At 28.3% G+C, this 23562-nt stretch overlaps 4 protein-coding genes across 4 annotated transcripts; 1 reads left to right on the forward strand and 3 right to left on the reverse strand.

Moving 5' to 3' along the window:
* Positions 1-6846: 6846 nt before the first annotated feature.
* Positions 6847-7530, reverse strand: OCT59_015197 (uncharacterized protein; the record flags this gene model as incomplete). Its single annotated transcript, XM_066139849.1, has 1 exon — positions 6847-7530. One exon carries the CDS (start codon positions 7528-7530, stop codon positions 6847-6849), a length of 684 nt encoding a protein of 227 aa, XP_066002684.1.
* A 1688-nt stretch (positions 7531-9218) lies between these two features.
* OCT59_015198 (uncharacterized protein) lies at positions 9219-9911 on the reverse strand (the record flags this gene model as incomplete). The annotated part of the gene is made up of 1 exon (XM_025311137.1): positions 9219-9911. The coding sequence occupies one exon, from the start codon at positions 9909-9911 to the stop codon at positions 9219-9221; it is 693 nt and encodes a 230-aa protein (XP_025174750.1).
* Positions 9912-9941: 30 nt separating this feature from the next.
* Positions 9942-11249, reverse strand: OCT59_015199 (uncharacterized protein; the record flags this gene model as incomplete). The annotated part of the gene is made up of 2 exons (XM_066139850.1): positions 9942-10571; positions 11040-11249. The coding sequence occupies 2 exons, from the start codon at positions 11247-11249 to the stop codon at positions 9942-9944; spliced, it is 840 nt and encodes a 279-aa protein (XP_066002685.1).
* A 9663-nt stretch (positions 11250-20912) lies between these two features.
* On the forward strand, positions 20913-22291 carry OCT59_015200 (uncharacterized protein; the record flags this gene model as incomplete). The annotated part of the gene is made up of 2 exons (XM_025319050.2): positions 20913-21402; positions 21468-22291. 2 exons carry the CDS (start codon positions 20913-20915, stop codon positions 22289-22291), a joined length of 1314 nt encoding a protein of 437 aa, XP_025174749.2.
* Positions 22292-23562: the final 1271 nt, after the last annotated feature.

Here is a 23562-nt window from a genome sequence, read left to right on the forward strand (position 1 = left end):
TACCGTTCAACAATAGTCTGACTCTTATGAGTAGTACCCACCTGAATACGCACACCTTTTTCATCCATTAATCGGATAACTTCATCCTTAAATTCTGATCCCCCATCTACTTGTAAAACTCTTGGCCAAATAAGCGGGCAGTCTGCTTTACCATAGATCTTTTTAAATGCCTTAGCAACACGTGCAGAGCTGCGATCTTCTAGAGATACTGAAGCTTTATATCGGCTAGCAACATCTACAATATTCAGACAGTATTTATACAGCTTTCTATCTACAGTATCATAGGGCATATATAAGATATCTGCTTGATGATACATATTTGGTCGAGTAATCTTATTAAAAGAAACCTGTGGAACATACTTGGGTATAGGTGAGTGTATTTGCCATATAGCCTGTTTATGCAACCACTCTGTAATATCAGATATGTTAAAATCATGGCCTTCAGCTTGCACTTTAGCCCAAAGTTTTTCAGGAGTACGATAATATCCACATGGATGGTAATAGATTTGTTGAGGGATATAATTTTGTTCGATTTGTTTATTAAATGTAGGGTCTATAAAAATCTGTGGAACTGGCAATGGAAGATACATTGTTAAAGACACAGATTACAAAGCTTGCACATACATTGCAATCACAAGAGCAATATATAAAATACCTGTATGGTGTAATTGAGGGTCATGAATCTGAGATAGAAGAACTTAGGCAAAAAAATGCTGAGTTGCGTGCAAAGCTTAAGAAAGCATTAGAAACGGCATCACTAAAGAAGGAAGGGCTTCAAGCATTAGAACGTCAGCTGATTGAAGTTGATACTCTAAATATTCAACTCAAAGATCGAATAAAAGAACTTGCTAATAGACAACGGAAAAACATGGCAGCAATTCCTCCTGACCCTATTACAGAAATCTTAAATAATCGGACAACTATAGCAAATAGTGTAGCTGGTATTCGTATTCACCTTGATCGTACAACTATAGCAGCATACCCTCATATAAATCATTTATTTAACACTGCAAATGATAGTCTTGATGCCATTATCCGATATGCTAATGAGTTGCGAAATATTATAGAAGATCAAGATAATATGGAGGATAGACTTGAAGGTTTGTTAGATGATGCACATAACCGTGAAGAATATCTTAGACAAGAACTTAATAATACACGTGCTACTATACTAAGAACAAGACGTACCTATGAGGATGCATATGCAAATGAAGTGCGTCATCACCAACATTGGGAAGGCCTTGCACAAAATACTCAGATCCAATTGGCTAACATCCAGGCTCAATTTGCTAACAGTCAAATCCAACTAGCTAATGTCCAGAGAGAACGTGATGAGAGTAGAATAAATGCTCATAGATTATTATAGCGCTATAATAGGACCCCGCTTACTTCTAATAAAGGTCTCCGGGCAAAATTTCAGATTTACTAGTAATTTTACCAACCTTTCTTATCTCATAATTTTACCATATATATATAGTGACCTTTTAAAATTATATTAAATTTTACCTTAGATTTTCAGAGACCTAAATTTTTTTAAATATTAAATAAACAAAATATTTTATAATCATTACAATAAATTTTAAAAATTTTTTATTTTTACTAAGTTTAATTCTTATTCTTTAAAGATAAATAACTTTTATTAGTAAAAAAAGTACTTTGAATTACAAAAATACTATAAAAAAATCTTAAAGACACACATCTTTAACTTTACTTCGAAACTATTATTCACTTACTTTCTTTAAAAAAATCTAATTAATTTTTTTTTAAAAAAAATAAATTCGTAATTGGTATTATTATGAAAAAATGCTCTTACCCCATAAGTATTAATCCAACTGCTATGAAAATATTTATCTAAATATTTTCGACCTTGCCGAACAACTTTACTTAAGCATGAAAAAGTGATTTCATTTGACCAAAGTGCCCAAATTACGCCCTATAATCACTGATCGGGAAAATAAAAAAAAATTAAAAGTGCGAAAATTGCTCGTATTCCGTAAATATTAAACTGATTCTTATGAAAATTAATATTCAGGTAGTTTCGACCTCGCCGAACAATATTACTTAAGCTTAAAAAGGTGATTTCATTTGACTAAAATGCCCAAATTACGCTCCGAATTTAATAAACAAAAAACGTAAATTTTAAGTTAATATTAAAATAAAAAAATGCTCGTATGCAATAAATATTACTCCAACTGCTATAAAAATTCAAATATAAGTAGTTCGACCTTACTAAACAACTTTCTTAGATAGTAAAATATGATTTGATTTAACCAAAGTACTGAAATTAAATTCTGAAGTTGCTAATTGCTGTACGAATTTTTATATTTTAAAAGCTAATTTTTGTAATAATTTTCAAAAAGATAGTGCTAATGCAAATAAAATTAAAAATATAAAATGGTTTTTACAAGTATAAAGAAGAGAATAAATTTTTTATTTTGAGAAAAAATTATAAAACGTATATTACCAAATATTGTAATAATTGTTGTACAATATTTCAAATTAGTATATATAAGGTAAATATTAAATTTTATATACAATTTTACCTTATTATTTACCGAAACATTTGTAAACTTATATTTAATTTTACCTTATAAAACCGGAAACCTATTTTAACTTTACCTTACATATCCGGAGACCTTTATTTGTCATATATATAATTTTACCTTTATCTATTAAGAGACCTAAAATTTTTTTTTAATATAAATTTTACCTTATATTTTTGGAGACCTCTATTAGAAGTAAGCGGGGTCCTGCTATAATACTGAAACAGAGCGAAGTAGAAGGCGGGCTAATGGTATCATTCAGCAAGCTCGAGCATGGAGAGGGCAATTTATAAACTGTCGCAATCATGGTCAAAATTTGCAAAATCAGGTCAATAATTTGAATCAACAGATTCTAGCATTACAAAATAATCCTCCGGTAATACAACAACCTATAATGGCAGGATATGCACCTAAAAAATTTAGAGGAGCATCTGGTGAAGATCCAGAACTTTGGCTTCAAGAATTCAGGCAATGGTGTGAGTCTGCTGGACTTGATCCTGCTGCTAATGCTAGGACTCGTGTTAGGATTCATGGGATCTTTGAAACTTTACTTGAAGATGATGCTAGAGATTGGTATGAAACACATATCAAAGGAAAAAATTGGGAATGTGTAAATCTTCTGGATAATACTGGTGTGGCCAATCTTGCTGCTTTTAATGCTTTGAATAATGGCGCTATACAGGCTGTAGCGGCGAATCAATTTCGTGGAGGGGCTGGTGTATTACATAGACAAGCAGCTGCAGATTATACTATTACTGGTGCTAATTTTATACCTGATCATACTGTATGGGATGAAGATTGGTCAATAGTCGAAGGTCGTCCTACTGATATAGCTGTTAATAATCCTAATGCTAATAATGGAGGTACAATTGTGGCTCCTGGAATACGTATTGGACAATTAATATATCGTTTTAAGCATTACTTCCCTACTATAACATCTGAAAAGTCTAAACTTGCATTTAATGCTATTGTTCAGGGTAGTGATACTGTAAGCCGATTCTATTCTAAATTACGAAGAATGGTTAGACTTGCATATCCAACTCTTCCAGAGGTAAATCAGAATGAATTAGTACGGCAACAGTTTTTAAATGGTCTTTCCAGTGAAAATAAGTTGGATGCGCAACGTATTGGTTTAGAAAATTCAGTTGCATCTATTCTGAATAAATTGGAAGAAGTTGAGAAATACAGGACAGATATGCCACCTACTCTTATAGTTACATATCAGGGTCCAACTTTAGCGGATATTGAGAATCTTATAAATTCTAAAATTCCTATGACTACGGCTAGATCATCTGCAGTACCAGTACCATCTTCTAGTCCATTTTCAAGTCCTCAAAATGATACATCATTTCAGAGATTACTTGCTTTAGCATATAAATTAGGTCTTCCAAGAGATATCGATATAAGTAAAGTAACCCTTAGTGATCTTGAAATATTTATTGATACAGAACTTAATAAAAATTTACCATCTGACCATATTTACCGTGGTAATCAGGTATTTGGTATAAGTTCAGGTACACGCAAACCAAAGAAATCAAAGAAATGCTCAAGTTGTGGAAAATCTGGTCATACTAAGAGTTCCTGTCCAAAATCTAAGAAGGGAAAGAGGAAAACAAATTATGCACATGACTCCTCTGATTCCTCTAACTCTTCTGACGCCTCTGACTCCTCTGACTCCTCTGATAGTGATTCAGACTCTGGACATGCCTGCTATGGATTAAAAAAAAAAGCCTACAGAAAGGAAACGTGTAGATAAAAAGCCTACTGATAAGAAAAAATCACAACTTGAAAGGCAGCGTATTATCTTTGAGGTTTTTATACAACTCTTAAAGCTTCTGGTTCAATCCTTCGTTAATGCTGTACCAAAAGAGACTGTTATATCTGCTTACAATGCTCTGAATGCTGAATTCATTAATTATAAAGAACCAGTACTCAGTCAGCTTAAAGGAGAACCCTCGATAAAAACACGTGAAAAAGTTTGGGATAATGTTAAGGACCTTTTCACATCTATCCTTCATCCTATGATTTCGGTTGTAACTAATAGTATGGCTGCAAATTTAATCCGTAAAAATGATGATGTTATATGTAATAATGACTTATGGTCTTCTATAGCAGGTATTGGAATTGTTAACCGCAAGTCTGCTAGTGATGTAGTCACTATTAAGACCAAAGTAGTCGCACCTGAGAGTGAAAAATCTTTAGTTATTCCTACGACAATTTTCGATACTGGTTCTGATAGTTCTCTGATATCTAACAATATTGTAAAGCGCCTAAATCTTGACGTTGATAGAAGTAATGCTCCTGATCTTAGTGGTGTTGCAACAAAATCTGATACTATTGGAACAGTATATGGTCTTGGTATTTTTGTATATGATGGGGAAAACTCTAAAAAAATTGAAGATGACTTCATGGTTGTTAAGAGTGATAAGGACTTTTTATTGCTAGGTGTACCTTGGATTGATCGTGCTAATGTCATTCTAGATTTCCAAAATCGGCAACTGACCATCCCTCTATCATCACGTAAAAAAATTACCATTCCAATTTCTCTATATAAACGGAAAACTAACGTGACTTCCTTGCAGATGGATACTATCGACTTAAAAAAAATTCACACTCTCGAGGAAGATTAACCTGTCATCTATGTGGAGCAAGTTTTGACTTTCCCTCTAAGTTAAAGCGTCATCTTGCTAGAAAAAATCCATGTATTTCCCAAACTTCTGCGGCAATGATGGGCAGTGGTGGGCAGTGACAGGGCAGTGCCCAAATTTTTTCGGCAGTGATGGGCAGTAACAGGGCAGTGCCCAAATTTTTTCGGCAGTGACAGTAACAGGGTAGTGCCCAAATTTTTTCGGCAGTGATTAGCCTTTACAAATATTGCATTTGCCATGTTACTCTGATTTCTAGGTCTTTACGGGTTTCTATGAGTTTTTCAATGGCATTTCTATTTTTAAAATATCGACTACATCTGATATCTAGCTTTTGAAGGTTTGGTAATATATGCAGGATTTCACTTAGCAAATCTCTAACGTCACCTTTTCCACCATAGTATTGATAATCTATTATGCTAAGTTCCTGGATATTGGGACAAGCTTGTAGCATTTTTACAATACAAATGGGCCATAATTTTACCCCATCCATATTAAGCTTTCTGATATATTTTCCACATACTGTTCCTGGTTTTGTAAGATGTTTATACATTTGGAACTCCTTCACATTATAGCGGTTATAAAGGTCTACTTCACCCCATAGGAGAGAGTTTGCTACTACAGCCCATTTTCAACACACTAATGCATAATTGCAAAGATAATGCCAACGGGAGTAAGTACCTTCATATGAAGTTTTGAATATCTTTTCTAAAAGTTCGAAAGGTAAGCTATTGTTTGTCATGGTATCTCATATGAGATATTGATGGAGAAGTTTTATTTAATTAGATTTTTTCTTAGGATAAAATAATTTGAACATTTCTTTTCTATCAATAGAAAAAACCAGACATGCTTACTTTTAGTGAACTTACTCCATCTCTTACTGTTACTGAATTTAAGATCAATGTTGAAGGGCTTGATTACACCGTGCTTGGTCATAAGCTTGAACCTACTAAGGATGTTATTGCCATTAATAGCAACTTTATTCATAAAGCTTTTGAGGGTTATGAACAGTACTTGTCTAAACCAAAAGGTGAGAGGCGATGCAGACGAAGTACACCTGACAATCCATTAAATAGACGGCGACGTACAGGGGATGGTAGCACTTTTAATGCATGCATTGAGTTTGTTATCATCTTAGCTGATACTGTACATACTATTCGTTATTTTCCTAAATCTGGTAGTATACAAGTTTTCGGGTTTTTTGATCCTGTTGCTATCTTCTTATGTTACCTTTCTGAATGTTCCCTACCTGAATTTTCTTCTGTAGAACTTGTGGGTGAAAATAAGGCTCTCCTGCGCAATTATAAATTTGTGATTAATATTGGGGGTGATAAGTTTATTAATCTTTCTACCTTAGCATATGCTTTAGAATCTATAGATGGTATTCGTGAGATTCTTCCCTTTCCGATAAAGTATATTAAGAATGATGCAGGTGATATTCATTCTAAAATTGCTATAATCTTTACTTCAAAAATTCGGGTACATATCTGGCCTAAATCTGGTAAGGTTAATATATTTGGCACTAAGACTGAATTGGATGCTGATATGGTTTATAAGTTCTTACAGAAGTTGTTTTCTAATCCATATGATTTTGGAGATTTTATTTGTGATGCACCTATTCCAGATTGCGAGAGGTAAAAAAATGGTTTCACTGAAAACTAGAAACCCTCTATTTGTAAAATCCAGCAATCGCATTCATGACTTCTTGTTGGCATAAGACATTCGTCACATAGAGTTATAGCCAACTCATTTTTTAGCCTATCCAGCTGACTCTCGGTGGTTGGTGCAAGATTTTGGTAGTATTCATTGAATTCATTCTGCTCTTCTTCATTTATGTCTTCATCTATATCTTCATCTGTGTCTTCGTTCATATCTTCATCTCCTTTAATATGGTAGATGCTGAATTCATTTCTATATTCATCATTAGGATTCGTGAATATTCTTTGTATATTGTAATCTATAATGTTGAATGTAGTAGGTTTCTTTTTTGATAATATTTCTACTAAGTCTAATAATGCATATGCTAATTCTTTATCCTCTGAGAAGTTCTTAATGATATCTGAAAATCTTTCATATATTGCCATCTCATCTGGTAGAATAGAATATCTTATTCGTAATAAAAGTGATGGATGTATCCATATATCATCACCTTCTAACATCTCATCAAATATTTCTACTAGCTCTTCTAATCCAGATACTAACATACTTTCTTTGCTAAATTCGGAATTTAAAGCTTTTAAATATGCTATATCTAAATACCACATTATTTCCTTTACCCATTCTTCTATGTTGAGTTCAAACTGACCTAGTATACGTCTTAGTGATGGTCTGTATTGTGACATCTTGTAAACCTTTTATATATGAATCTTTTATTCAATTACATTTTTTCTCGGTATAAGGGAAATTGCTTGCCTTGCTATTCCGCTTTATTGACTCCATGGCTGGTTTCCTGGATGGGTTAATATTCCTTACCTTTTTTGGCTCCGTTGGCTTTGAAATCCTATTTCTTGTTCGGTTGATTTTTTTCAGATTATATGGTGGTAATAGAGTTGTATGGTGGTAATAAAACTATATGATGGTAACTAGATTATATGAAAAGTGGTAGGTGGATTATATGGTAGTAATTATATTATATGATGGTGGTAACTAGATTATATAAAAGTGGTAGTTGAATTATAGTAAAAGTGGTAGGTGGATTATGTGGTGGTAATTAGGTTATATGATGGTGGTAACTAGATTATATAAAGTGGTAGTAATTAGATTATATGGTTGTGCTGAGCCAGAATTGGGGTTTTCATACTACTTCACTGCCCTAATTGGCTTTTACCGATTTTAAACTACAAATGGATTATTAAATAACAAAATGTAAAAAAGCGAAATTAGGTTTGTTGTAACAAAATATAATAAAAATATGACTATATTTGTTGCAATTTTTATTTCATTTTATTGTACATGAATACAAAAACAGTGAACATCTCGGTGATGTGATACTAAAGCTTATAAGTACTGTATAAGATAACTTTGCTTTTTTTGTATTGACATATATATAATTTATAAATACAGAGACAAATACTAATTGAACTATATGAGAAATGGAAGATATATTTTATATAGTACATGAATGGTAATAATGAGGTAAAAAATCAGTGTTAAATATTATCTAATAAAAGTAAAAAGCTATGTCAGTGAACTTGCGTTTACTTTGACCAATTTGGTATAAATAAAGCAACAATCAATCTTAAAAAGACAGAAAAAAACATTACCCACTAACTTTAGAAATTATTCTAATATTTGCATATTTGCAGTAGGTAATAGGATTAACAATCATGTGTTGGAGTATGCGGGCTTGGTAATACGATTAGAACTTAAAGTATATATAACGTAATTAACCCCATTGCTGTAATTTAAACATGGCGCAGAAAATTATCAATATTTCCGCATTAAGGAATTTTTCCATATAGATTTTTATTTATTTATTTATTTTATTACTAAAAGAGTGTTAGAACCCAGACTATTACAAATAAAAGAAGAAAGAGTTTGAAAATACTTAAAACTAATATATGTGTATAGACCTTTGTTCGTCATCCCCTATGGGACCCCACTCTTCGATCTGTACTATTTGATAAAGTAGGATTACGCTAAAAAATCAAATGGGAACAATCAAAAAAACTAATCTAAAGAAAAGAAAGTTAGTTGATCCGTATTTTTCTCTTGGCCAAAGCCACCACCTGTAAATACTGTCATAGGTGGAATGGTTAACACTATTCTTATTGTATAAACTATCATTATATAGATGTATGTAAAAAAAGAAAAAAAGATATAAAAAATAAAAGAAATAGACAATGTCTATATACATAAAGTGATTCCAAAATAATGAAAAAAAAAATGATATATAAATATGAATATAAGAACATTAATATTATTATTTAAATGATCCCGCCTGCTCGGAATCAAGAGCTAAAGGAGTATCGAGACGGGAGCATTTAGACGTATCACGAGACCTGGAATTATTATTGAAGGTACCATCTTCTCATTTTAAAGGGTGAGTTTCAATTTCCTTGGTGTCATCAGACGTGTATGGATCAGTAGGAAGTATATTATCCTTGTAGTCAAACGGTGAACACTTGGTATCATGCTTTAATTGTAAAGGAGCGGAAACGTTTGGATAATTGATGAAAAAAGAATCAATTTTCAATTGTAAAAGTTTCTTCTTTTTCTTTTTCTGGTACTTGGAAAGAGTAGGGCGTTGAGAATTTGTCATGACCATGTGATAAGTTTTATTCCATTCAGTTAAATCAGACGCTTGACGTTGTCGGTATTTAACGTGTTTAGTACTAGTGTTATGATATATGGCCAAATTTTGAACTCTAGCATCTTTTTGTATTCGAAGAGTCTGCATCTCTTGTGAATATTCTTCTTGTAATTGTTTATTATGAAGTTTAGTAGCCTCAGAAGCAGCATTAAGTTCAGCAATTCTAGCAGCAAATTTAGCATCATCTGCTTTTTCAAGGCGTTCATCACGGGTATTTAAATCTAATTGATACATATAAGTAAACCATTCCCTAGAGCCAGGGATGATAAAAGAACCAAAATTATCGTAGATAGGATCAGGCGGTATAATATCCCGATATTTGATAGGAATGAACATATCCGGAATAGGATTATAAGGAGCGACCATATGTAATATATCATTATTAGGAACTGAAGCTGAAGCCGTATCCATAACAATAGGAATGTTGCTTCTAGCCCTTGGTCAGTTGGTCGTATTTGCATTAGTACCAAAATAATGTGGAATCGTGAAATTATAATTCTTTTGTTTGGGGATATTGACAGTTTTCTTATAACATAAGTGTTTGAGAGGAGTCGTGAACTTTTGAGATGGTAAAAAAAGGAATCGTCTTTTTTTAGCCGCAGCCAGTTTTGTTGATATACTGGAAACAGCGCCTGGTTTAATAACTTCTTGCGATAAGATACGATGACAAGAATGTTCAAATCGGATATGCTGCTTTTTAGCTGTCTTTGGATTCGGACTTGGAGTAAATTGGAAGTAATTCATAAGTTTGTGATAAATGTGAGTACGTCCAGGTCTGAGTTTACGATTTGAATTGCAAACAATATATCTTAAGTTATAAGAAATGCCTGTTCGTGAAGAGAATATCAATTTCGATTCTTTTTTTATCCATCGATCGAATGTCAAATTAGCATGGAGCTGTTTATTTTGCTGTTGAATCTTAGGTATAAGATCACCATTTTCATTTTGTACAAAAACTATTCCATCTGGATATTTCTTGAAAAAGTGTAAGCCACATTCATATCTATTATCAGACATAACTATAGGAGAAGGAACCTCGCAATGTTGAGGAGGAAGAGATAAGCCTTTTGCCTCAATTATATGGTCACAAATTATAAAAATGCCAAAATGAAATCTATATCTTTTGTATGAGAAATTGAAAAAAGTTTTCGTTGTTGTATTCTTATTATTGATTTTATTCTCACGTGATCTGATAAACGTGATTCTATCTAATAATTTTTGGCGTATCATATTGAAATATTTATGTTGAATACGACGTGGAATAACTCTTTATGAGGAAAAAAAATGCTGAAGACCTTTGGTAATTTGATATTTGGCGTTCGGTAGTGCACTGGTGGAATGATACTTAATAGGGATAGTTAACATGAGATAATCATTTGTGTGTATCCGTAAATGAAGTTGATTGGTGTCCAAATGGTGATCAACAATCTCAAAAAAGAAACTTTTTGAACGTCTAAATTCGTAAATCTTGTTATAACTGGCTTTTGAAATTCTGGTCATGTGAAATTTTTTGAAAGAAATGAGAAAAGAATTATCGACATTAGGTGGGGTCATCGTTGAAGAAATGCGAGGTGTAGAAGAAAATTTTTCTATTGGATTTCCATCATTATTATAATTTGAAGAAGCTTGAGAGTCAAAGTCCGGAGTTGGATAAAGTGAACTATCTTGTGAAAATGAAGGGTCATCTATGCGAACAAATGAGTGTGACGATGAAGACCAGTCTATTGCTATAAAATTTGAAGAAGTCATATTCCTTTAGGTGTGGAAAAAATACTAACTAAAAACGCGCCCTCTTGGGTCTCTTCCCCTTTGGCATTTCAAGTCGAACCTGAAAAAAAATAACGAGCGCAAAAATTACTGCGGAAAATTAATAAAAGTGAAAAAAAGGGGAAAGAGTTTTTTTTTTTCTTCCATATAGATGTCTTTTTTATAACATTAAATGGCTCATATTACTCAAAGTCACGTGACTAAAATTTTGACCGGGCCATGCGCCATCTGTGTGCAGTTTTATTATGACGCTGCAGAACCATCAACTTTTATAATGACAGTTTATTAGTAAAACGCCATTATTTCAGATGTTGACGTATAATAAACTTTCTAGACGATTGTAGACGACCTTGGTTATTGGAAACGTAATAAATCTATATCGTGTACTTCTGTATTCGCAGATTAGATTCTTACATATCACCACTATATATATTTGGCAATTCTCTGTCACTAATTAAATTGAAGGCATGTGATTGGTCACGGGGAAGGTGTGAAGATCGCGTCGCATCCCCCTGTGTTGACTATATTTTTCATGTGTGGTTCGAATCCGGGGGATGATTTTTTTTTTTACATTTTTTTTGATGAGGTCACGAGACATGGGTTCGAATCCATATATTTTTTTGACATATATTTTTTTGACATATTTCGCAAGATCACGGGTTCGGATCTTTAAACCAAGCCAAGCCGATCAAGTCAAGCCAACCCAAGCCGCCAAATCAAGCCAACCGTATTGGCTTATCAAGCGAAATCATGGCAACTGAAAGTATATCGGCTTAAAGGATCAATCAAGCCAAATTTTATCAACTTAAAGGCATTCAAGCCAAACCAAGCCAACCCGTATTGGCTTATCAAGAGAAATCATGGCAAAGTATATCAGCTTGAAGGATCAATCAAGCGACTTAATGGGCATTCAAGCCAAACCAAGCCAAAGCGTATCGGCTTAAAGGGCATTCATACACGTATACTTTCGTGTTAGTGCATGTAGAGTCATGTACACGTGATAAAGTGTATGTAAATGCGCATAAACAAGCCAGCCAACCGATGGAGTCAAAATATATCACGTGATGTTACACAAATTTCCAAAAAAGGAAATTTTGTTCCTCAAACTTTTGAGTTACACGAATTTCCCAAAAAGGAAATTTCTTTGCAGATCTATTAATTCCGGCCGGAATTAAAGATTTATTAAAGTCTATCATCAGTATCATGTGACGTTTACAAATTTTCAAAAAGGAAATTCTTATGCAAATCACAATTCTTTATACACAATATATATTTCAATACTATATAACAATATTACAATACTATATTAATAAAAAACAATATTTAAAATTCTAATGATATTCTATAATAAATACAATTGATTTTTAATAAACAAAAATAATAAAATAAAATATTTAAATTTTAACAATATTTATAAATTATAAATAAAATTTTATATTTGATTTTTTAACAGTACTGTTATCAAACTTATATTTCAATTTACTCACTATCAATTTATTACTATTACCAATTAAAAAATATATATTAGAAAAACATATAAATTGGCATTATACCAAATTTTAGATCAATAACAATTCAACTAACACTCCAACCAGTAAAATACTTTTAAGTTTATAAGGCTTCTAGGTCAAAATCTAATTTCATTTATCTGATGATAATATATTATAATACAACTATTTATTACTATATCTAACATAACCTCTTAATTCTTATATATCAAATATAAAGAATATTAAGATAACGATAATACCTGCAAAATATATTTTCAAAAAATACTCCATCTTACAATTAAATATAAATCCATATTAATAAAATCTTCAGATCTATGAAAATACAATTAACTCTCAATATAACAAAGTAGATGTCCAAGCTTATCAAACTTTCATTATAAAAAAATTCATTAATGCTATATTAATGAATTATTCAGTATATTGAAAAATTTTAGTATAATGAAATAAAATAAAGGAAAATCAAAACATTTGTAAAATGTTATACTTAAAACTTCAAACTACCCTTTATATTAAAATTTATTTTGCAAAAATCTTTTTTATATTAAAAAAAAAATTCGGTTTTAAAGAAATTCATTATAATATATAAGGGATTACTTACATTTATAAATTTATAAGTTTTTCTTTATTCAATATTATATTGCATTTTATTAGTAAAATTCAATGTAACAAATTTTTTCATATGATTAAATACATACTACACTAATAAAGATTTATTATATCATGAAATTTATTATATTAAAATTTACTATAAAAAGGGCTGACTATATATTAATATAATGCATTTAGCTATAAATATGAGAATTCAATAACAATAAATTAATAAATAACAAAATTTTATTAATTATTTATTACAAATTGGAAAATAAAAATAATTCACATATTCTGATATTAGTAAAAATATTGTAAAATTACATTTAATAAAAAAAATCTTAAATTATTAATATTTCCAAACTAATAATTAATTTAACATCCTTTTCGACTAAAAAATTTGAAGGGGGAAAGAATAATTAAACAAATATGATATTTAAACATATCAAAATTTCTGGAAGTTTTTAGTGATATCAGAAATATTCAGTATATGGATGTTTTGCAGTAAAAAAGAACGAAACTATTGAAAAAATTCAAATTTTCTTTCATATGGCAAAAATATTCTAAATGCTACAATTTATTCAGATTTTATATTTTAGTAGTTTCATCCCTTTCTACTGCAAAGCATCCATATCCAATTTCAGAAAAGAGAGGAAATAAACATATATATTTAAAATTTTTAAAAATAGAGGGAAGGAATACATTAAACTAAAAATTAATTTGGAATGTTCTAATTATAAAAATACTAATAATAATATTAATTATATTAAAGATAAAGCAATATTTATAACAAAAAATGATATTTAATATTTTTTCTGAAGAAGTTAAAGAATTCTTATCAACAGATTCAATTAAAAATAAAAATTTAGTTTATCATAATAAAAAAAATAAAAATATATTTTAAGTATTTTCTTCTTAAAATTAAAATTAAAATTAAAATAAAATAAAATAAAATAAAAAAAAAAATTACTATCAAAATCTTTATTCTATAAAATTATTAAACACTTTAACAAGTAAAACTCCTTCTCATAAATTAATTTTTAAAGTTAATATATCTATTATACTTTTAAGAAATATTATACCAAATTAATAGTTAAAAAATTTCAACAACATATAATAGATGCAGAAATAGAGGTCTGCAAATGGGATTCAAAACCCAAAAACTCTAACTGGATCCAGATTTGGACTGGCAAACTTTTTTCAAAATTTACCTGGGCTGGATCCAGCCTGATATATGATTTGTCATTAAATCCAGATTTTCGTAATTCTTGCCAAAATTTTCTTAATAATTCTGATTGAAATTAAACTAGGTCAAAATTTAAGTTATCCGATTTTTTTTTTGTTTTTACAACAAATGTTATAATAATAATCTGAATCCAGCCCAGGCTAGGTTTTTAATATATTAAGTTTAGGCTGGGCTGAGCTGACACTTTAGGTTAATTTTCAAGTGCGGATCAGACCAAATTGTAAAATAGAGGTCAATACAGACATCTGCAGAAATGTTAATAAATCATATATATTTGTCAAACAATATTTATTATTTTAATTAGTACACTATTAATTTTCAGTTTACTTTACCTTTATTATAATAATAATCAATAAAATTCAAAAACAAATAATAATATATATAGGATTAATCCTGTATTTACTGGCAATTATACATAGTATTATTAAGAATTCAATTAAAAAATAAAATTAAAAAAATATTAATAGATGGAATACATATCATACAAAAAATATTATATAATAAAATTCTTTAATATATTATATATATAATTTAAAAATTCTTTAAGACATTTATAAAAAATTTTTATCATCATCCCAGTTAGAAAAATTCTTTATAAAAATAAAAAGTAATTTATTTTATATATTTGATATAATTCATATATAAAATATTATTTGGGTTATTTTTAGTATAATTTATTATGCAGAATATCATCTGAACTGCAAAGCAGTTCAGATGATATTTTGCATAATAAATTATACCTACAAAATTAATTTTACTAATTATATTAGTAGGAGATTTAGGATTAATATTAGTTAAGATTAGGTGAAGTAAGTAAAGTAAGTTAATTATTAGGGTTAGGATTTTAGTATGATGATTAGAATTAAATTGTTTAACAATTGATCATAATATTAAATTATAATAGTAAATTAATTATATAAGTTTGAATTTAAAAATAATTATTCTTACAATTTATTTTCTAATTTACCCTCTTTTATAAACCAAACCTTAAAATTTCATCAACGTTGACGAACCCGGGGCAACGCCCGGGCCTACGGGCTAGTCAACCTATATTATATTTGCGCAGTCTCTGTCACTAATAAATTGAAGGCATGTGATTGGTCACGGGGAAGGTGTGAAGATCGCGTCGCATCCCCCTGTATCACCGATTTTTCATGTTGAAGGCAAGACACAGTGGTTCGAATCCGGGAGATGATTTGTTTTTTACATTTTTTTTGATGAGGTCACGAGACACAGGTTCGAATCCAGGGATATTTTTTTACATATATTTTTTTGACATATTTTGCAAAATCACGGGTTCAGATCTTTAAGCCAAGCCAAGCCGATAAAGCCAAGCCAAGCCAAGCCGAACTTCAAGCCAACCTAAGCCAACATCATGGCAAAGTATATTGGCTTAAAAAATCAATCAAGCGAAATCAAGCCACTTAATGCCAAACCGAGCCAAACCGTATCAACTTAAAGGGCATTCATACACGTTACTTTCGTGTTAGTGCATATAGAGACATGTACACGTGATAAAGTGTATGTAAATGCGCATAAACAAGCCGAACCAAGCCAGCCAACCGATGTAAGCCAAATAAATCACGTGACATTACACAAATTTCCAAAAAAGGAAATTTTGTTTCTAACGAAAAATAAAGTTTTGGGTTATACAAAATTTCCTAAAAAGGAAATTATTGTGCAGATCAATTAATTCTGGCCGGAATTAAAGATTTATTTAATTCAGCAAAACTCTATCACGTGACATTATGCAAATTTTCAAAAGAAAATTCTTATGCAAATCACAATTCAATATTTAACTTTTAACAATACTATATATTCCAATACTATATAACAATATTACAATACATATTAATAAAAATACAGTTTTTAAAATTCTAATAATACTTTTATAATAAATACAATTTATTTTTAATAACCACAATATTTTATAAATAAAACAATATTTATAACAAAAATAATGTTTTAATATTTTTCCTAAAAAAGCTAAAGAATTCTTATTAGCAGATTCAATTAAAAATAAAGATTTAGTTTATCAAAATCTTTAACCTATAGAATTCTTAAACACTTTAACAATTAAAACTCCTTCCTACAAATTGATTTTTAAAGTTAGTATACCTATTATACTTTTAAAATATATTAGTCCAATAGAAGAACCTTATAATACTAGACTAATAGTTAATAAATTTCAGCATGTAATAGATGCAAAAATAAAGGTCTGCAAATGGAACCCAGAACCCAGAAACCCTAACTGGCTCAGATCTGAATCCAGGTTTAGGCTAACAAACTTTCTTTAAAATTCACCTGGGCTGGGTTCTGGCTGGCACATAATTTTCATTAAACCCAGATTTTCATAATTCTGGCCAAAATCTTTTTAATTCTGGCCAAAATTAAATTGAGTCAAAATTAAGTTGTCTGATTTTTTTTGTTTTTACAACAAATGTTATAATAATAATCTGAATTCAGGCCAGGTTTTTAATATAAATTTGGGCTGGACTGGGCCAACATTTTAGGTTAATTTTCAAGTGCGGGCCAGACTGAATTGTAAAATAGAGGTCAATGCAAATCTCTATACAGAAATTTTAATAAATCATATATATATATTTATTATTTTAATTAATACATTATTAATTTCCAGTTTACTATGCCTTTACTATAATAATAATCAATAAAATCCAAAAACAAATACTAATAATATATGTAGGATTAATTCTGTATTTACTCATGGCAATTATATGTAGTATTATTAATGATTCAATTAAAAAATAATATTAAACTTTTAGTAAAAATATTAATAGATGAAATATATATATATAAAAAATATTGTATATAATAAAATTTTTTAATATATTATATATATAATTTAAAAATTCTTTACATTTATAAAAAATTTTTACTTCAAATTATCAGGGTGATCATCACCATTGACCAGAGTTATCAATTTTTACCGGTACTATGTTTTTTAAATAATACCAATCAATCATTATAATTTCAGTCACCAGTAATCATCACCCCAATTAAAAAAATTCTTTATAAAAATAAAAAGTAATTTATTTTATTATATATTTGATATAATTCATATATAAAATATTAGTATAATTTATTATGCAAAATATTATCTGAACTGCAAGCATAATAAATTATACTAACAAAATTGATTTCACTAATTATATTAGTAGGAGATTTAGGATTAGTATTAGTTAAGTTTAGGGAGAGTAAGTAAAGTAAGTTGATTATTAGGATTAGGATTTTAGTATGATGATTAGAATTAAATTATTTAAAATTGATCATTATAATAGTAAATTAATAGTAAATTAATAATATTAAGCTTATATAAATTTGAAGTTAAAAAAATATTCTTATAATTTATTTATAATAAAACATCTAATTTAACCTCTTATAAACCTATAAACCAAACCTTAAAATTTCATCAACATTGACGAACCCGGGGCAACGCCCGGGCCTACGCGTCACCACTATATATATTTGCCTTTTCTCCGTCACTAATTAAATTGAAGGCATGTGATGCGGCACGTGACATATAATGTGATCCCCGCAGAAGGGGTGACATTTTGTGTGTGATGCGCTAACTGCCACATTCCTTAAACGTCGCATCCCCATGATCAGCTGATTCTGACTATAAGGACCAATCAAGCCAGCCAACCGATGGAGCCAAATATATCACGTGATGTTACACAGATTTCCAAAAAAGGAAATTTTGTTTCTCACGAAAAATGAAATTTTGAGTTACACAAATATCCCAAAAAGGTAATTTCCATGCAGATCAATTAATTCCGGCCGGAATTAAAGATCTATCAAAGTCTATCATATGACGTTTTGCAAATTTTCAAAAAGGAAATTCTTATGCAAATCACAATTCTTTATATACTTTTAACAATACTATATATCCCAATATATTAAAATACTATATAAATAAAAATTCAATATCTAAATTTCTAATAATACTCTATAATAAATACATTTGATTTTTTAACAATGCTATATAAATAAAATACAATATTTAAATTTTAACAATACTTTATAAATAAAATGATTTTTTAATAATACTATTATTTAAACTTACATTTTCAATTTATCAACAATTTATTTATTACTATTATCAATTAAAAATCATATATTAGAAATTCAAGATTATAAGACTTTAAATAAAATGCAATAATTAAATTTAACAATACTTTATAAATAAAATTTCATATTTTATTTTTTAATAATGCTGTTATCCAAACTTACATTTTCAATTCACTCATCAACAATTATTACTAATTAAAAATCATATATTAAAAGAATATGATTAGCATTACAGCAAACTTTTAATAAATAACAATTTAACTAACATTCTAACCAGTAAAAAACTTTCAAAATTATAAAACTCTAACTAAAAATCCAATATTTAAATTTTAACAATACTTTATAAATAATATTCATATTTAATTTTTTAACAATGCTATTATCCAAACTTATATTTTAATTCACTTATCAATAACTACCATATATAATGATAGTATATAATAAGGGTAATGATATATATTAGCTAATATTTTAGGGAGTGGGAGAGTAAAAGAAAATCTTAGATTACACATAATATAAACCATGTGAAATAGTTGTGATTGGTCATAAAATCTTACCTGGGGGTGGGGAGTAAACGTTACTATTAAAATAATATTAGCTAATATATATTACTATCCTAATATATCCTTGATAAATAAAATTTATTTAATTATATAATTTTACCCAAATTTTCAAAAAAATGTAAATTATCACAATCAAAAACAAATAACATTATCAAAAATGTAAGAAAACTTGATCATTATACTCTATAATATTCAAATTATATAAAGTAAAATAAATAATAATACAAATAATTTTTTTTTTAAAAAAAAATGATTAATATAAATTATAAATTTTAAGTAATTTAATCCAGGTTATTTAACCTAAAAGGCAAGTTAGCAAAACTCTTATATATTTGATATGATTCATATATAAAATATTATTTGGGTTACTTTTAGTATAATTTATTATTATGCAAAATATTATCTGAACTGCAAAGCAGTTCAGATAATATTTTGCATAATAAATTATACTAACAAAAATTAATTTTACTAATTATATTAGTAGGAGATATAGTTAGAATTAGAATTAAGGTTAAGTTTATAGTTAAGTTTAGAGTTAAAGTTAGGGTTAGGGTTAGGGTTAGGGTTAGAGTTAGGGTTAGAATTAGGGTTAGGGTTAGGATTAGGGTTAGTATTAGATTAATATTAGTATTAGTTTTATATTAGGGTAGGATTAGTATTTATTAGGGTTAGGATTTTAGTATGATGATTAGAATTAAATTGTTTAAAAATTGATCATAATATTAAATTTATATAATAGAAAAAAGAATAGAGTTTAAAGTTTAAATCATAATAGTGAATTAATAATATTAAGCTTATATAAATTTCAATTTAAAAATAATTATTCTTACAATTTAATTATAATAAAACAACTAATTTAACCTCTTATAAACCAAACCTTAAAATTTCATTAACGTTGACAAACCTGGGGCAACGCCCAGGCCTACGGGCTAGTTATAAGGTATTTCTCTTCATTAATCTGCTTCATTTCTATTCCCTATCACCCTATGTGCTTAAAATTAAGAAAATAGATAAGCTTATTTTTAATTTTATCTTTGTAGAGAGCATATCTGTGCTTTGATTAATTAATCATAGTCTAAGGTCCCGTTAAAATCAATTTGAAATATTTTAGGGCTTTTATCAAATTATTTGATATTCTGTACAATAAAATGGTACAACTTCGATATATTACATATAAGTATAAAAATGCAATGTTTTTGGAATTATTTTTAAAGGAAGTTAAACATTGATTCAATTAATTTTCAAATGACTGGGTTCGTATAAAAAAAATTATTTTATGAATTATTAAACTATTTCATTCCATTTTAACTTTAATATTATTTTAATCAAGGAAATTTTTAAACGATATATTTATTTATAAAATATTTCGAATATTCGTTAAAAAAAAAGTAAAATACTTTTTTTTTTTTTTGATCGACATACCAGATACTGATTACTGATTTACTGATACGGTGAATTCCGAAAAAAAAATTCAAAGTTTTATTAAACAGGACAAAAACAAGTTTTTGTTTATCAATTCCTTATAAAGTAATGATAATCAAAGCGTACAAAAAAATCTCGTTTCCGGCAAAAAAAAAATTTCGTTGTTTTAGGTTTATTTTACTTGTTGTAATTTTTTAAACCAATTTCCTTATAAAATTTCTGTAACATGACTGATACATTAGAAAACTCAGAAAATAATAAGATTTCTACTGGCCTTTCTGATATCTTATCTTTTGATACTTTAAGTTTAGATGCTCAATCATTTAAAACTGTTAGTACAAAATATATTTCAGAAATAAATATCTCATTTACATCTGCTGAAGAAAAACCTTTTTATAATAAAATTTTGAAAAAATTTGTTATATCTCTTGTAGATAAGATAACAAATCCTTCTGATTTAATAAAGAAAGTCAAAAATGATATAAAAAAATGGAAGTCAGAAGATAAAGAAAGGAAAAAGAAAAATAGGCATATCGAATTTTTAGGTTATTACGAATGTTTAAATACTTCAGAATTATTAAAACTAAAAATTTCTTTATCTACTGCTAGAATTGATTTTCACGAAGGAGAATCTGTTGATGAAGCGAAAAACATAGTTATTACAAAAATTCAAAATGTTCCTTACGTCGAAAATGCTTCACTTTTTATTATTACAGGTAAAGGTAATATACTTTGAAATAGTAGTGGAAAATTAAATAAAATTTTCCTGAATGGATAAAAGATGATTCAATTAAAAATTTAGTTGATGGTGGACCTATAGAAGGTGAAGGTACTTACGAAGTATTTATAAAAAGGATTCATAATGGTGAAAATAATAAAAGTAATAATTTTTATACAATTGACGATAAAGTTTTAAAAGAATGGAAAGAAAAAGCTAAAAAAAATGATAATATAAAATATAAGATGGCATTAGCGGGTTATTATATGAAAGGTCCAAAAGAAAATTGTAAGGAAGCTAAGTCTTGGTATAAAAAAGCTGAAAAATTAGGTTCTCTTGAAGCAAAATTATGTTTGGGTTATATGCATTCCATTGGTAAATTACATTTTGATCCAAAGAAAGCAAAAGATTTATTTAAAGGTGTTATAAATAAACTAGAAACCCTTAATAATGATGAAGAAAAAGAATTATCTAGAATTGCTATGAGGAATATGGCATTAATATATCATAATAGTCATTTAAAACGGCCTTTAGAAGTGAGTAATCTTACTAAAGTGAAAAAATTAAGTGATTTAAAAGTTAATAATTTAGCTAAAATTAAGTTAAAAAGAGCTTTTAAGTGGTATGAAAAATCTTTTAACTTGTATGATAGTCAATCCGCTTATAATCTTGGTTTACTTTATGAAAGTGATGATGGTATTAAAAAGGATGAAAACCAGGCTGAATATTATTTTAGGAAGGCTGTTGAATTTAGTAATAAAAATGATATCAATGATATCTTCGCCAAGAAAAAATTAGGAAAGATTTTATCTAATAAAGAAGATGTGAATGAAAAAATGGAAGGGCTTAGATTATTGACTGAAGCTGCGAGTATTGGGTTAGAATGAATAATTTGCTAATTGAGAAAATTTTGAAAATACCATATATTGTATCCAAATTTAGCCGATTAAGGCGATAAGATAGAATACGATATATTTTAAGTTGTCAAACTAAATTATGGTCGTTGTAACCATGTCGCGCGATATCATTTTACAAAGATATCGAAACTTAGATACAGAAAAAGGTCTGGGTATTTATTAACTAATGTTATTTTATAGTCGGATTAGTTATAATTATATATGTTATTAAGAAAATTATTGTTATTTTTTTTTTTACTTTATTAATATGCGATTAAAGTATAAATAAATAAATAAATATTTTTATTGATATATATGTTTTTATTTTATCACGCCAAGAATCATTATTAAAAAGTTTTTTTTAACAGATTTGACTCATTTGAGGATAGGATAAATTATTAAATCGATATCAAAATATGCAGTTCAGGAACGACGGATAGAAATAGAACAATTTATCCGGTTTAATCAAATACGCAAGAGTTCATTATTTATAGTCCGCTTATGATAATAAGCTAATTAAAGTATTATGTCTAATAAAAATGACTTAAACCATTAGCTTAATGGAATATATTTTTTCTTGGCTCTTAATAAATTATCATATTTAAAAATCATGCAAATCACAGATCGATTATATCATTAATAAAGGATATTGATAATGAATAATTTCTTTCTTTTTAAAAATGGGGCGACCGATAATAAAAAGAAAAGAATTTTTGCAAAAGAAACTATTAATTTATTTTCATTCTAAAATTTCGTGATATGAAAATTGTACCAAAAAAAAATATTGAAATTTAGTGATGATCACGTTTAATTAGTCACGTGTAATATAATGATTGGATATACACGTGATTAGAAATCATCTGACTGCTAAAATTTATGGTGAAATTTGTATTACAAATTTCCTTTATTCCTTCATTAATTAAAACGTTCTTTTCCAGTTTCTTTGTTGGATGATTGTACCACAGTATTAACAGTGTAATTGGTGATTTAACAAAGGAAAAATTGAAGTAATTGTATATTTTAACATTTCCATTATTTCTGTTTTTATCCGGTGTTATGATTTCTTTCTTTTGTCACTCATTAATTACTTTAATATAAACTGTTTTATAACGCCTACATTATAAGTAACTTACATATAAATAAGTCTATTTAAAAACACTTATAGACTTTATATTGATCCTTCATAGTTCATACTAATTTAATTATACAGTGATTACTTTTAACATTTAGTGATTACAAACTACGGACTAAATATTTTTCCA

The sequence above is a fragment of the Rhizophagus irregularis genome, chromosome 23, assembly GCF_026210795.1.
Source record: "Rhizophagus irregularis chromosome 23, complete sequence".
Classification (NCBI taxonomy): Eukaryota; Fungi; Glomeromycota; class Glomeromycetes; order Glomerales; family Glomeraceae; genus Rhizophagus; species Rhizophagus irregularis.